This window comes from Sycon ciliatum, chromosome 1 (assembly GCF_964019385.1).
Source record: "Sycon ciliatum chromosome 1, ocSycCili1.1, whole genome shotgun sequence".
NCBI classification, from domain to species: Eukaryota; Metazoa; Porifera; class Calcarea; order Leucosolenida; family Sycettidae; genus Sycon; species Sycon ciliatum.
In genome coordinates this window covers 52594614-52609566 of record NC_088643.1, presented here as the reverse complement: position 1 = coordinate 52609566, position 14953 = coordinate 52594614, and the positions used below count along the sequence as shown (strand labels likewise).

The 14953-nt window shown below is 47.0% G+C and overlaps 1 protein-coding gene across 1 annotated transcript; it reads right to left on the bottom strand.

The window, feature by feature from the left end:
* Positions 1-1539: 1539 nt before the first annotated feature.
* On the bottom strand, positions 1540-4373 carry LOC135831000 (mediator of RNA polymerase II transcription subunit 26-like). The gene is made up of 3 exons (XM_065343239.1): positions 4211-4373; positions 4026-4100; positions 1540-3090 (listed from the first exon to the last, which is right to left on the bottom strand). The coding sequence occupies exons 1-3, from the start codon at positions 4271-4273 to the stop codon at positions 2506-2508; spliced, it is 723 nt and encodes a 240-aa protein (XP_065199311.1). The 5' UTR covers positions 4274-4373; the 3' UTR covers positions 1540-2505.
* Between the last annotated feature and the right edge of the window lie 10580 nt (positions 4374-14953).

The following is a 14953-nucleotide window of genomic DNA, read 5'->3' as shown; positions in this document are numbered from 1 at the left end:
TTTGCCTAGGTACGCGTCTATAGTTTTGAAATGGACTGTAGCTAGTTGCGGCAGTTGCGTGGGGTGCGACAAGGCTGCGATTTGGGGTTTTCCCGGTTTCGCATCGCGTGTCGCATCGCAAAAAAGCTTCTGTGAATCCCGCTTTAGTGGTATTTTATAAACAGTATTAAATTTTATTGGCCCAAAAGCCAATAAATACTGTTTATAAAATACCACTAGGCCAATACCGTATTATCTCTAATATAAGCACGGTCCTTTATTTTTTCAATGTACCTCCGACCCGTGCTATTAATGGAGACGTTCCTTTATTGGAGACTGTTCCATTATTATTTCAACCTCATTTCAGAGGCATGTTGCCATGCCAAATTCGTGTATCACACACACACATTTCAGGGTTTTTTTCGCTGGTACAGATAATGAATTTACACAGTGTGCTTATAATGGAGACTGAGCACTTTATTAGGGACCTTTCGCATTTGCTACGAAACGAATGCGAAACGAAAGTTTGATTCGGCTCGTAATCGTTTCGTTGAAAACAGATTTCAGGTTTCGCAAGTCGTCATGCAAATGTGCATGGCAACTACGAATACGGCCGCGGGCGCCGGTAGCTTGGCGTACGGGTTTTTACACGCACACGTGCATGGATCATGGAATCAAGGGAAAAATGTGTACATTGCAAAACATGTGTACCTACCCAAATAAAATGTGTACCTGACGGATTCGGAGCGTGCCACGAATGAAGAGGCTTCCATTCGTGAAAACGAGTTCTCCGCAGGGACTCTGACGAATCCTCGAACCCAGGTGACGAATCAGCATTCGTTTCGTATCCGTACGCGGGGTGCGAAAGGTCCCTATTTTTTGAATGCCGCCCCAAGGTGTTCTATTATTGGAGACGTGCTATTATTGGAGACTGTGCTTATATTAGAGATAATACGGTAAATACTGTTTATAAAATACTCCTTTTTAGGGAAAAGTGCAGTGCTGCATGGAAAAGTACAGTGGTATTTATTGAGTCAAGCAAATTTATTTGAATTTGATACTGTTGATGGTGTGGTCACTAATGAGTGTGGGTATTTATCAAAGGTCAATATATTCGATTATAAAGACAGTCTCAGTTATAAAACCATGGCTTCCAACTTCCAGCCCAGCAGAAATGAGAACAAGTGGATGTAGATTGAAATTTCAGTGTGTACTTTGACTTCTACAGCATGGCGTAGTGGGCGAGTCATTTTGCATCTAAAATAGCTAGGAAAGCAGTGGTGTTTCGAATATAAGGCCAAGGCTTTAAAGGCGCTGCTTTTATACACGACTTAACGGTATACCAAATCCAATACTCAAAGTGTTCCAGAGCCAATGTTCGGTCCACTACAATTGTAAGTAGCCAGTAGAGCACTGTCTTTCTCGGTAAACAATACACTTGAATACAGATATGTGTGGGTGCGTACATGCACTACAGTAGTTGGTAGACATCAATTCGGCTGTTGGTGACTTCACGCGCCGGGCTCAGTCTAGTCAGAGCACGCATTTCATCGACTCGAATTGGTGGATGCACGAAAAAAACACACTGACCAGGAGAATTGCTAACAGGCACAAGGTGTACCAGTGATGTGGGGAGCCAAACTTGTGCACAACAATACCCGACCAAAAACTTGGTGAGGATTAGAGATATAAATAAGTGCCAGCACAAGCAATGGTACAGCACAAGCCATGGACACATACAGCACAGGCGTACGAGACACAGCTTGACTGAGGTAATAGTTTTTTTTCAGAAAATGTTTTTTTTTTATGAATACCATCAGCTCATTATAGAAGTGAATTTTCATAAGAGTATATGACTGCAGTCAAGATAGAGCATTTTCGGCATTTTGCAGCTATGATGGGATGATGGGCTGATGGAAGCTGGGACCAGCAACAAGAAGACGCAATTTCAAGACGATACACGAATGAGATTAAAAAAGGGGGTTAAAACAAGATTAAAAAAGCAGTAGAATCAAGCATCCAGCGCAAGACAAAGTGTTAGCAGTAGCATTGCATACCCAGTGATACACTGGGTGCAGGTCAGCTGTACGCACACGATGAGGCAGAGCACATGACAGTACAGAGGCATAGGCCAGGCGCTAGAGCGCGACAATAAAATAACCGAGAGTGGGAGAGAGAGAGAGAGAGAGAGAGAGAGAGAGAGAGAGAGAGAGAGAGAGAGAGAGAGAGAGAGAGAGAGAGAGAGAGAGGAGGGCGAGTAGCGCAAATGCCAGACCTTACTCATATGCACACACACTCACTCTCAGGGAGAATCATATAAAATTAATGGTGAAGCTACAGTGTTCGAGAAGCGAATGCACGGGGTCGGGAGAGGATATCAAGGCTGCTTCGTACCAGACATTACCAGTGAAGCAGAAGGGTGGTACTTTCACAAGGACATGTAAGAATGAGCTCTTACCACAAGCTAGTGAAGGCAAATTTCTTCAATGATCACATGCACTATGGAGAGAAGCTATTCTCACAAAGTTATTCCAAATAGATGTAGGGTGCAGCTACTTGTGTGCCGTCGGCACTGTAAAGGCACTCTGTCCAACTTGTCCACTCGCCACCACCGTCCTGGCCTGACTGCCGACCATCAACACCATGCCATTGGCGAGAGGAAGCGGGCCCGTCTGGCCGGTCCACCGGCTGTTCTGGAGTGGGGACCGCATTTCCCGTTAGTGACTCGTGCAGCAGCGGCGGTTCTTGGGAACCGCCCGCCGCCGCAGCAGCAGCAGCACTGCGCTCTCTTAAGGATTGCATACAGTCAAGACTGCTGCTATCATCAGGGTCAGCAGTAGATGCGACACCAGCGGTGGCAGTAGCAGCACTACCATCATGATCTCTGGACCCTTCAGCAGCAGCACTAAATTCTGCTGCTGCTCGCCGCAGCAATGTCGTGGTCGTGTTGTTCGGAGCGAAAGGCATCCCATTCGGAGTGGATGCACGGGATGCACAATCCGACTTGACAAGTTTTTGCCACTTCTTAACTAATTGTTTGGCTCTTTTTGATAACTCCTCCGATGTGGTTTTCTTCCGTAATAGATTAACACAACGACCGAGACGGGTTACCTACGTCAATGAAGACACATGCGCGCACACGCACAAGCACAAACTTACTAATTGATGACCAAATATCCATACAGTACAAAAGAAAAATGGTTGGACAATTGACTTGGGCTGGCACCATTGAAACACTGCTTAGCACCTGTGCATACAGACTAGTGCGCATGGCGGTGCATTTAGGCTGGGAGAATTCATTTACTCCGATCCACGTGACAAAACAAGTCCAGTGAACAGTGTACCGACACACATTGTCAAAGCTAGAAGACCGTCGTCGTCACATGGCCGCAGTGCTCACGCACTGAATTCAATGACCGCATCCGCACACACCATCGGAAAATAACCCCGGTCTTGCTCTGGAATGATATGTGCTGGAGGCGACCAAGCCTCTCTGCTAGTGAATTGCATTGGGTGTCACCTACAACAAGCCTTCATTGCATGTACAATGCACATACCAGCTGCTGCAAGGTCCCATCGAAGGTGTTGCTACGACAAGTTTACTGCAGGATGGCAAGTGTACTGCGTAGGAAAGCTCATCGCCATGGCCATACTCGCTATTATAGCCAGTTGGAAAACATGTAGTACATGTGCCTAGCCATGGCGTGCACTTGGAGCAGCAGGATAGTGGTCCGAGTGATGGAAGCTACGACCAAGTTTGCAACAATGACAAAACGGGTTCGCAGCAGCTCCATAAGACAGCTTCAGTTGCCTCGAGGCATTTCACATGGCGAACAAAAATGTATACAATCACGACAATAACTGGAGAATAAAACCAAGCTCGATGAAGCCGGAGAATGAAAGGTGAATGTGAAAAAATCTGCTGACGACAATTAATTATTCGAAATTTTCAGTGAAAAGCTGAAGGATATGGCTGCTAGATCAACAATTCGAAAAGGAGCCGAGCCGAAAGCTAAAGAAATGATCAACAGCTTCCAAACTCTCACCTCTAATGTTTCCGGTGTAATAAACATATCGTCCAAAGTGGCAACAACTGCCAAAGCAGTGGCCGTGTCATGGACCTACACAAGAGGTCGTCAAGAAACATAGAAAACATGGCGGAAAACTAGGCCGTCAGAACCGGGGTACCACGACTCCTCTACCACATCAGCGGCACCTCCAAGATCCTTACAAAGCCATTGCCATCTAATGTATTCTCCAAACGCGTCCTCAGTTGTAGAGCAGCTTCCTGCATTGCATTGTAAATGGTCAAAATTTCCAGAACTCCACGACACCATCCATCGATGGCCCATGCAAGAGCACAATGTGATAACCATCTTGCTGAGAAAGAGAAGAAACAGTTTCCAGAGAACGTGCTATCGTTATATACCCCTATGACGTCATTTGTAGATAGCCATGGTGACTGTGGAGATCCATTATTATGATTGTGCTTGTCTCGATTTCGAAGACAAAAAAATTATTATGCTTGTGTTCAGGGATCGATAGGGAGTCGTCAAATACCAGGTATTTGACGACTCCCTGCTTGTGTTCTTTTCTCAAAAATGCAACAGTGCAGTATCAACATTACATTGCAGAATTGCATGATTGATTGCTTGTTGGATGGAGAACTAAATTTAAAATAATCGGCAGCTCTCCTATCCGAGAGGATGTTGGGGCGCGTGCCAGCCTTGGCCCGCTTCTGCAGCAGAGCGTATGCCACGGCACATCAAGTCACCGTCGTCGGGCCACAGACATTATCGGAAGATCTTCGAGCAGCCAAAGATATTAGTATGGTGCGGATTGTCCAAGTCTTTCGTTCTCGTAAAGAAGAGTTCACGCCTGGCCACTGCTTGGCAGCACTTGTAATGATGGACAGTGAGGCATCCGAGAGAGCGCACACAACTCGTGGATATGAATTTAATATGGAGGCCACAGCCAAATTGCCTGAGACGAGGCGTATGTTTGAAATCGCGGCTGAGAATGCAGACAAGCTTGAACCTCACATGTTTGGGAATCTGCTCATGATAGCACACGCTTTTGGCTTTGAGCAATACCACGAGACGGTGCCAGATTTATCCAGAGCTGCCAAGGAAAAGCTACCCCAACTAACTGAAGAGGCTCTGGAACAGATTTTGGATCAAATTGGACACGACAAGCAAAATTACTGGTCTACTTTGGTACAATCATACCTACCAGAGCGGCCTAAAGAGCCAAAGAAGCTGCCTGTTGCCAATGTCAAGGACACCGAGTTGGTGGAGCAACGGCAGCCTCTTCTCAAGCTTCTCAATGAAAAGAGAAGGGGCGAACTGAGCGATGATGACCTTGCCCGGCTTGCCGATACCAGCATATCACTGGGCGCCATCGATCCCAATGACTTGCACAGAATAGTTGCCGCTTACGCTAATGTGGGAGTGCGCAATGTGGACTTCCTGCGGCGGATATGTAACTTTGCTATAGACAGCTGGAGACAGCTGACCCTCGAGAACCTATGCAAACTGCGAGATGAGTTTGAACGGATAGGATTCCGTGACAAGACCTTTGTCGGACATTTGGTGCGGCGCATGCCGTATGACCCGGAAATAGCGGAGACCTACGAGACGGAGCGCGTGCACAGCCAGACCATGGCCATTTTGACGAAGATGGACAGACCCTGGTCGGAACCGCGCTGGGGCAAGCCCTACGGAGCACCTGAATGGGACTCGGGCATTGACAATCGCCACAATTTCTTCATGCTGCAGCGGAGACTTCGTCTTAGTGCACAGTTCAAGGAGGAGAATACTAGGCGTGTTAAACAGGGTCTGCCTCGCCTTCCACCGGATAGCATCCTGTGCCCATGGCTAGATGAGCGTATCTATGGTGGCAAGAAAAAGGCACCAGTCAAAACACCCAAGCACAAGCTCTTCTCAGGATTTCAACTTGAGTAACCTGGCGCTATGTCGCCCTGACAACTCTGGAGTTTGGCTCGTTAGACGATAATGTTCAACTTTACTGTGCAATGTGTGTGCGTTTGTGTGTGTGTGTGTGTGTGTGTGTGTGTGTGCGCGTGTGTGTGTACCCGTGCGCCTATTGTGGCTATAAGAGAAAAGCAATGCGTGTACCATTCAGTGCACGTCAAGATACTGTTTCACTTAGCGACGGGTGTTGTGATGCCTGGTACATGGTGTGTGTGTGTGTGCGTGTTCACTTCAAGGTACCAGTGCATCTAATGTCTGCCTCTATCCAAGCAGCATGCTGTATACTGGTTACCCCAGCAAGTGTAGGGTGTGCATAGGTAACTGTCTTGGCCGTCCTATTCCGATGTGCTCCGTGTGGTGTAGACCAGGTGTGCATTGGGGGTCGACTCACATGGCTTTGCCAGTTGTGTGGATTATGGAGTTACGTGGCCCTACATGTAGTCTTGATCTGTTTCATTCAGATCTCATTCGCTGTCGATGCTGGGAGAGTAAATTTGTGGGTGTACATCCAGCGTATGTCTTGTAGAGACTGATAATATGATGGTTCACTCTCCTAGCACTCTCTTGGTGGGTGCCAGGAGTTCACTATCCAGCATTTTCCTAATCAGAAGATCTCTCTCTCTCTCTCCCTCTCTCTCTCTCTCGGGGGGGGGGGGGGGGGGGGGGGCGGTGAGCACGCACCCTGAAACCACTGATGTGGCAGGCACAACAGTATGCCTTCAAGCAGCCGGGCCTGATGGCAACAAACCGAGCCACTGCTTAACTCGCAATGGGAAACTTTAATAGAAGCCATCTTTGGCATACACTCTTCACTAGCGCATAAGAAGACTATAGGTCTGTGGGAAACACGTACCCTAGTAAAATAAATATAATTATATTAATAATAAATTGAGTGTACCCCTCCTATACCTGCAATGACAGGCATAAAAGTGCATGTGCCGATACTAACTTAGTAGTACAGTAGGTGCACCCTCGCATATAAGCGCATGGGCTTATAAGCTAACACAACCCTGCGACACACTGATACTACCATGATACCCATGTTTTCAGATGTTAAACGCATGCGCCTAGATGTGAGACCAATCGATCTGCAAAATTACGAACATGGCAAATACTCGCGTGGGCTTAAATGTGGGTCATTTCAGTAGTGCCTCGCCTTGGCAATAGGATATTCCCACCCCCGATAGGCTTATGACCTTTGGAAAATCCTGAAATGAACATTTCATATTATTATTATTACAAGCTGCTCTTCCTGCTCAGTTGGGACTTCATTTGACCCATCCGGGCTGGGTCTAATAAATTGGTTCTCCGAGCCGGATACTTATTCTTTGGCCATACAATAGGGACCACTACAGCAGATATATTGCGGCTTTTCATGGTTGGGTGCATCCCAGTCTACCCTGAACCAGCTGGACCAGGTACAGCACCGTCCGAGCCCTAAGGCTAAAGCTCATCGGCCCAGGGTCATATCTCCCAAGCCTCACTGTTCGGCGTCAAGTCGCAGCACGAGTCAAATGCCTGTACAAGCTGCATTGGATTGACCGTCCCCCAATCCTGACCACTATGACACCTGACCGAGGGCAGTTGCTAACCAGCACCGGCGCTCCACTCGCCACCAGTACGAGGAGCAGCACCAGCACCAACTAGCACCGGTACTGCCCGCCGGAGCCCGTAATAGTGCTCTCCGATCACATACTGACCAACCACCACAATCACAATCCCTTGACAAGACATGTAGAATCCCTGGATTTCTCTCAAAATCCCTGGATGGCACAAAAACAAGTGAAAAAGAGTTTTCCCGCCAAAAAACGTTCGACTCTGCAGCTCTGCGCACAGCACAGTTCGACCCTGTAGTGCAGTTTGATCAGTCGGCGCCCGCTTGTCACTTTGTCAGTGCAGATCTTGCAGGCTAGGCATGGTAAGGTCTTGAAAGTGCTGTGCACAGTTCGAAGTGCGAATGAGCACCGTACATACCTTTAAGGTGGCAGTCTGGGTTCGCGGCCCGACCGCATGAACACAGCCGTAACTTCCATAATAATTGATGAATTTTGCTCAAATCTTGACCACATACCCAGTGTATTTCACTAAGTCCAATGAAGTATAAATCAAGCTCACACATGGGAATCCGCAGACACAATAGTCAAATCTGCGATTATGCCGTACCACCAATACCTTAGACGCAATATGCAAACGCAGAAAGAAGCTGGGTAGAAACTGAGTGCTCCACAGGATTTCCTTCACATATACCTAGGTGCTAAGTGGAGCGGAATTTTGAAATCATATTCAGAACAAAGTACTCAAGCTGTCAAACAAAAATCATGCAATCGCGCAAAATTTAGGTCCTCGATCAGTAGCACTTTACTCAAAGCTACTAGACAAATATAAAAATCCATGACACTTAGCACCTTGATAAATGCTCACAGTTTCCAAAAATGTATGGTTTATGGGGTCTGTGACTTACAGGTTCTTCGCTACGCTGTCTAAGAGGTACGGGACTCAGTGCAAAATGGAGAAAAAAAGTGCTCTGTGCAAGTACAGATGGAGGTATGTCTGTCCAACTAGAACTTACTAGAACTTAGTCGAAGCCACCAGCTTCATATGTCAAACCTTCTTCCTCTTGCTGCTCATCCTGGATGCCTTTCCTGATCCTCCTTCGCTTCTTTCGTGACCTCTTCCCTTCTTCTGACTTCTTTCTGGCAGCATGTGCCTGTCTCTCACGGTCTAGCAGCTTGATGAGACGTGTCGTATGGTGTCCAGTAGGGAGGCCCATCTCGTCCAGAACGCGTTTCACTGCCACACCTCCATCATTGAACCAGGCCACGGCCAGGTAGACGCACATCTGGACAGTGGGAGCGGATGCAAAGCCTGTCTTTGGACACAACTGCCACACGAGTCCATTGAACGCTTCGTTGCGATTCTGCGTAGCACCCTTCTGGCAGCGCTCGAGCAAACTCCGGTCGGACAACCGAATGTAGACCGGCTTCAGTTCCTTCCATACTGCCTCTGGCAGGATATTGTGGTGGGCGTAGACATCACCACCTGCCTGTTGCTGCTGCCATCTACACCAGCTGTTAATTCCAGGCGGACAATACTGGTGCTGAGGTTTACTGTCGCTGGATGCACGATGCATGAGGGATGCCCATATGGCCCTGGCCATGGCTTGCAAGTCTCCGCTGTTGTTCCGCACAGCCATGCCATAGTAGGCTTGCAGCTTGTCGATCATGGCATCCGTGAGGCGACCACGTCCGCCTATAGTGCGCCCATCAGCAAGCTTCTTGCCCGCAAGGTTTTTCTTCAGCTTTCTTAGGCTGGTACCGATGCGTTTTTGAACGTGGCCGACACATTCCTCCTTGACTACAGGCACCTCGGGCCCATACGGACAAGCGTCACGCACAGCCTTAAAACTCTTGGTATCTCCATCACCAATGTAGGTGGTGTACCTCAGCTTGCGGCTCTCAAAGGACCTGGCCCACAGAGTCTTGGCGGCTGCACTCTCCATGGCAGGAGCTGATACAGTGGTGTTGACTGAGCAATCGTGTTCGGCAATCTGTCGATCATAGTCATCTTTGGTTAGCTCTCCCTTCTCTTTTCTAGACGCCAAGTGCGTGCACTTGTGGCAAAACTTTGAAAGCACTTCGCAGTCCACCACTTTGCCGACATCATATGCAATTATAGTGAAGGCTCCGAAGAGCGATGCGAATCCTCGGCGCATCCAGGTACCGTCATAGGAAGCAGCGATATCGCTACCCCCATCTGCTGCGGACACTGCTTTCTCAGCTGCCTCAGTCATGCTACGCTCAGCGACGCTCTTGGACGCGGAATGCAGGCCTTTAGCATGGCTGTAAAATGTCGACCGACTCATAGGTGATGGCATATTCAGTGCACCCGCCAGCTTTACCATTGATTGACGTCCACGGCCAATCAGTCGCATTCCGAATACTGCTCGTCTGTTCACCTCCCAGACCCGATTGAACTTCTTGGACATAAATTCGCTTGCTATGTCGCCGCAGTTAACACAGGAAAGCTCCAGGCATGATGCAAGGCCTCCCCGTTGCGATTCGCTGATCGTGACTGCGCCATTACAGCCACTGCAACAAACTGCAGCTGACAAAAGCTGCTGAAGGCACTCGAGATCAATCAGGCGAAATCCATGCGCCCCTTCCTCACACTCTTCATCCAAGTCACTGTCGGAGGAACTGCTGTCGACTTCACCGCCACTTCCATCACTATCGCTGTTTGAAGACGTGGCTTCAGCTGACACTTCAAGGTCGTCATCAGACAGTGGCAAGTCAGGAATTTGTTTTGCAGGCGAAATTTCACCAGAGGGAGCCTTCGGCGCCTGAGACACTCCATAGAACGTTCTTTTCCTTTTCTTAGATCGTCCGGGCTTTCCCTTGGCTCTAGACTTCCCCATAGTAGCCAACGAAGGGGTTAGCTCCAAGAAACAATTACTCCAAAACAATTACTCCAAAAGTAACTAGTTTCAACAGCAGAGCGATCAGCTGAGATCATGAGAGTCGAAATTTGAATTTTTTTGAATTTGCGCATGCGCAAAAGTTATCTTGGTTGCCATGGTGACAAACATCGTGCGCGGCTGTCAGTCTGCAGCGCAGAGGAGTACCAGGAGTCGCTCCAGAAAATTTTAATGAAATCGCTCAAAGATTGACGGTAAAAATCGGAATAGTGTGCAAACCTAAATTTTGTAGAAATTTGCTGATATTTCAGTATTTCAAAAACAATTGTGCAGACTTTGCGCGGCTATATCTCCGGAAGGAAGCACCCGATTACGCTCAAATTTTCAGGATAAACCCTTTGGACCATACACAAGACGCTGCCAGTGAAAAAATACAGAAAATCGAAACTTTGTTTTTTGACCCTCTGAACCCAGACTGCCACCTTAAAAAAAGTTCAAAAAACCGGGACATTCGGGGCGAATCCATGGAGTTTTCAGGAAAATCCTGTATCCGACAAACTGTGGTTTTTCCAGGAGTTTGCTTGAAATCCCCGGGACCCCGGGAGGAGTGTTGATTTTCCGGGATTTTCCCGGGAAAAACGGGAGGGTTGGCCAGTATGCGATCATTCCCCAATGCCACGATCCAAGACTGGAATCGTCTCCCATCTGCCCTGCTACGCAACCTTCCCACGCAGAAGGGAATGCAGCCTGGGCATTCAAGGAACGCGGCTCGCGCCTCCTACTACTCGTACAAGTCTCTCCGCAGTCGAGACTGGCACTCAGCCACAGATGCCCTCTGAACTTCCTGAACACCCTCTCCGCTTGCACCCTGGCTCCCCCCTTTTTACTCTATCACATGTATCATCTTTCCATTTTTTCCACCCTCTATACAAATGTACTCCCGGGCCCCCCTCTCCTCCCCCCTGTATATGTACCTGTGCCTACTCCTCACCACTTTTTGGTGCACCGAAGTGTCGCTGAAGCTGAGACCTCAGGTTGGCCGGGAGATGCTCCAGTTTCACCACCGGCACCACAGTACAGTTGCGTCTGCGACCACCTCTATCATGCAGCCTGGTATTCTGTTCTCGAGGTTCGTGGTCACGTAAAAAAAAGAAAAAAAGGATCAATGTGTAAGAAAAATAAAACCCAGACACAGTCATGGCTCCATGGGGCTAGTGAATCAGATAATTATATCCTCTGCCGGGGTATAGCGTAATGATTGGCTCTGTAGCTGACCTGTATGCTATGGAACACATATCCGGCGCATAAGGCACGTTTCGGCTATTTTCGGCCTGGGCATTTTTGTCCGAAAATTTGTTCTGGGTAAAATGTTGTTTTGCAAGGTTCAATGTGACAGTGCGTACAGGCTAGCAGCAGAAGCGCCTGGAATTTAATAAGGCCGAAATGTGTGTTTAGCCCTTGGAGGCTGAAATTGAAACTGTTAACACGCCGAAATTTTGTAGACTCACAGTATCTACTACAGTACTAGTAGTCACAGTGGTGGACAGTTACCATGGTTACAGCAGAGTCACATGCCGATTATCCGCACCTCTCGGGGGCACAGGGTGTTTCCAGGGGGGGGGGGGGGGGTCGGATGAGAAAGTTGTTCTGATAAGGGATCAGTCCCACATCTATCTAAATTAATTTTCATTTTATTTATTCCTGCATCATAGTGTTTTCCATCATTTTTCCATTCCCATAGGCAGTAAAACAGGGACTAGGCAAACTTCAGCTCCTAAAATGACACTATCTTTATACACATGATGTTGACTCCAACCTGTAAGTTGTAATACTAGTACATGTTCTGCATCGCTTGAATGATGCTCCGAGTGGGGGAAGTCAGCCTTGACTAAAACCACGAAAAGTCTGCTAATTATGTTTTCGTCCAGCCCCACCAGGCGATCCGGATAATCGATAATCCGGATAATTGACGTCCGGATAATCGGCGTTCTACTGTACTCATAACTCATACCCATGTGGCCCTTTCCTTCTTTTCTTTTTCATTTGTTTTTACATGTACATACAGTCAACTTCGCTAATAATGACTGCGGATATAACGACAATTCGCGAATAACGACAGAATTTCCCGGAAGATGCCCAGAGCAAAGTCCCATGTAACTGTAATACATATAAGGAGGCTTCGGGTATAACGACACTTCGCGAATAAGGGGCCGTCCGTAAATATCGATGGTTTTTTACTAATTTTTAGAGACGATATTCCTTCGTATGGGGGGGGGGGGGAAGGGTTTTTTGACGCTTTGACGCTGTTCGTTGTTTTTGGCGGAAAAAAATATCGATCTTCACATACGCTATTTTTAGGTATGCACCTTGTACTTGCTTGTCGCGGCTCGTGCACCATGCAGCATGCAGGCACTTGAACCTTGTGACTTGTACTACTACTAGTACTGCAGCACGTATTATGTACCTACCTGTACACACGAACCGTTCAATATAAAAAATATCGGTCCACTGCATAAATGTATGTATGTTCGTATTAGGGGGGGGGGGGGGGGGGTCTGGGGAGATATGAACAATTATCACTCTTCTATATCGACCTCCACTAATTCTCGTGATCCTTGACTGGTCCTATATTACCCATATCGCCGCAATATCGACCGCTTATATCAAGAGTACATAACCCCCCAGAGTGTGCAACTCCCACATACCCTGTTGTCCCGACAGAATTTCAAGTTGACGTCATTATTTATGACGCAATGCTCCTTGCAGCAGTGATTTACAACATGTGTACGGGTGTCAACGCATCACACGTTTTTCTTTGCAATAATTTGTACAGGACCGATCGGCTTCGGTCAACCACAGGTTCCGGATTCGTCTGATAATCCGTGTACAGTGCGCATTGCATCATCAAAATGACGTCAACTTGAAATTCTGTCGGGACAGCACCCATAGTGGAGTTGCATACTCTGCTGATCTGGGGGGTTATGTACTCTTGCTTATATCGACCGCTTGTATCGACCACTTAAAGGTTCAAATTTTGGGGTTATGGCAAAGGAATCGTGATAAATAGGATATTGACCAAGACGAGGTCTATATGGGAAATATAGGCCGAGTAAAAGACCGAGGTCCGCCGAGGTCTTTTACGAGGCCTATATTTCCCATATAGACCTCGTCTTGGTCAATATCCTACTTGTATACATATCGTCTCTAAAAAAACATCGATATTTAGTATTTACGGACGGCCGATACGGACACTTTTCTGATGCCCCGCCGAGTGTCGTTATAAGCGAAGTTGACTGTACTGAAGTAATAATACTGTTGTATTCTCTTTTACTGAGAAGACCAGGGTGGAAGATTGAGATGCTATTTAGGCCCTCTTCAGACTAGGTACAAAACAGCCTACATTGTATAACAAAAGTGATAAAGTATAAGTCACATGTACATAGAAGTTTCCAAGACAACAACAAGAATCTGGCGGGAACTCGCCTAAAAAGCTGCCCAATCCTTTCCGGCAGGTTGCGAACCCTTGTACAAAGGCAACTTTCCTGCATTTATCGTACTTTCACCAGGCAGTCATACAAACTTTGTACTCGGGTACGACTGTCCGCTGCTTTCACACATCCCAGGCGCCTTGTGCAATTGCGTAGGGTCAAAGGTTGCCTGTATATTGCATGAAAAATGTGTAGTCTGAATGCAGGGGTGGAAAATGTTGCCTTTTGGGTTTTATGTGATTTTTGTACTGGATGTTCTATGTACGTAGTCTGATGAGGGCCTTAGGAGGAGTGAAGCAATACAAGCTGACCGACTCATTATCATTCTGAAGAAGACATTCGTCGAGACGTTTTATGTCACTGTCGATCAGTGAAGCCTTGCTCCTGTTGTGTGGTGCATGGTCCACCTATCCGCCATGCGCCGGTGCATTACATTTTTATGATTCAGATTTTATCCCTTGGATGTACCTGTGCTGCATGGTGTACATGTAAGTATTATCCGGTATGGACATACTGTACATGTAAGTAATGCTTTTGCTGTACTTTGACCCTGACAGTGAAAGCTTCAGAAAGACATCATTGAGCTTGATCAGATTCAAGGGGCATTCGGCCATACTGCATGCATTACAATGTCATGTTGTTCTACATTATTAGTATTACATTGTACATGTACTGGTACATGTAGTATTAGGGCTGAAACGCCGACTATTCAATAACTCCTAACGATCAGCCAATATCATTAACGATCGATATATTGGTTTTATCGATTCTTGTCGGCTCTATCGAACACCAGTTTATGAAGAAATTATAATTATGATACCTTTGCTATTATTTTAGAAATTTGTGGCACCGCACTTTGACATCTGTAGATATCTGGCTGGTTTCATCAACATGAACTACTCAAGTAGAGAATTTAATGTTGTTTCTAGAGTGAAGAATCTTGTGATCACCCTCTGGCAACTGCTCTCATCTCCGACTTCTCCAACAAATGAACCGAAAAGGCAAAGTCTTCTCTCCCAATCTCTTTCAAAGCCACAAATCAATTTTACTGCGCTTGAAAGTACATGCATGATTGCACT

Bases quoted from the DNA above. Each gene is read 5' to 3' on its own strand.
- LOC135831000 (XM_065343239.1), bottom strand. From the start codon at position 4,273: ATGCAGGAAGCTGCTCTACAACTGAGGACGCGTTTGGAGAATACATTA. The intron at 4,101-4,210 runs GTAAGGATCTTG...CCTCTTGTGTAG, and splicing joins CATTAGATGGCAATGGCTTT to GTCCATGACACGGCCACTGC. The intron at 3,091-4,025 runs GTGAGAGTTTGG...TCATTGACGTAG, and splicing joins TTACACCGGAAACATTAGAG to GTAACCCGTCTCGGTCGTTG.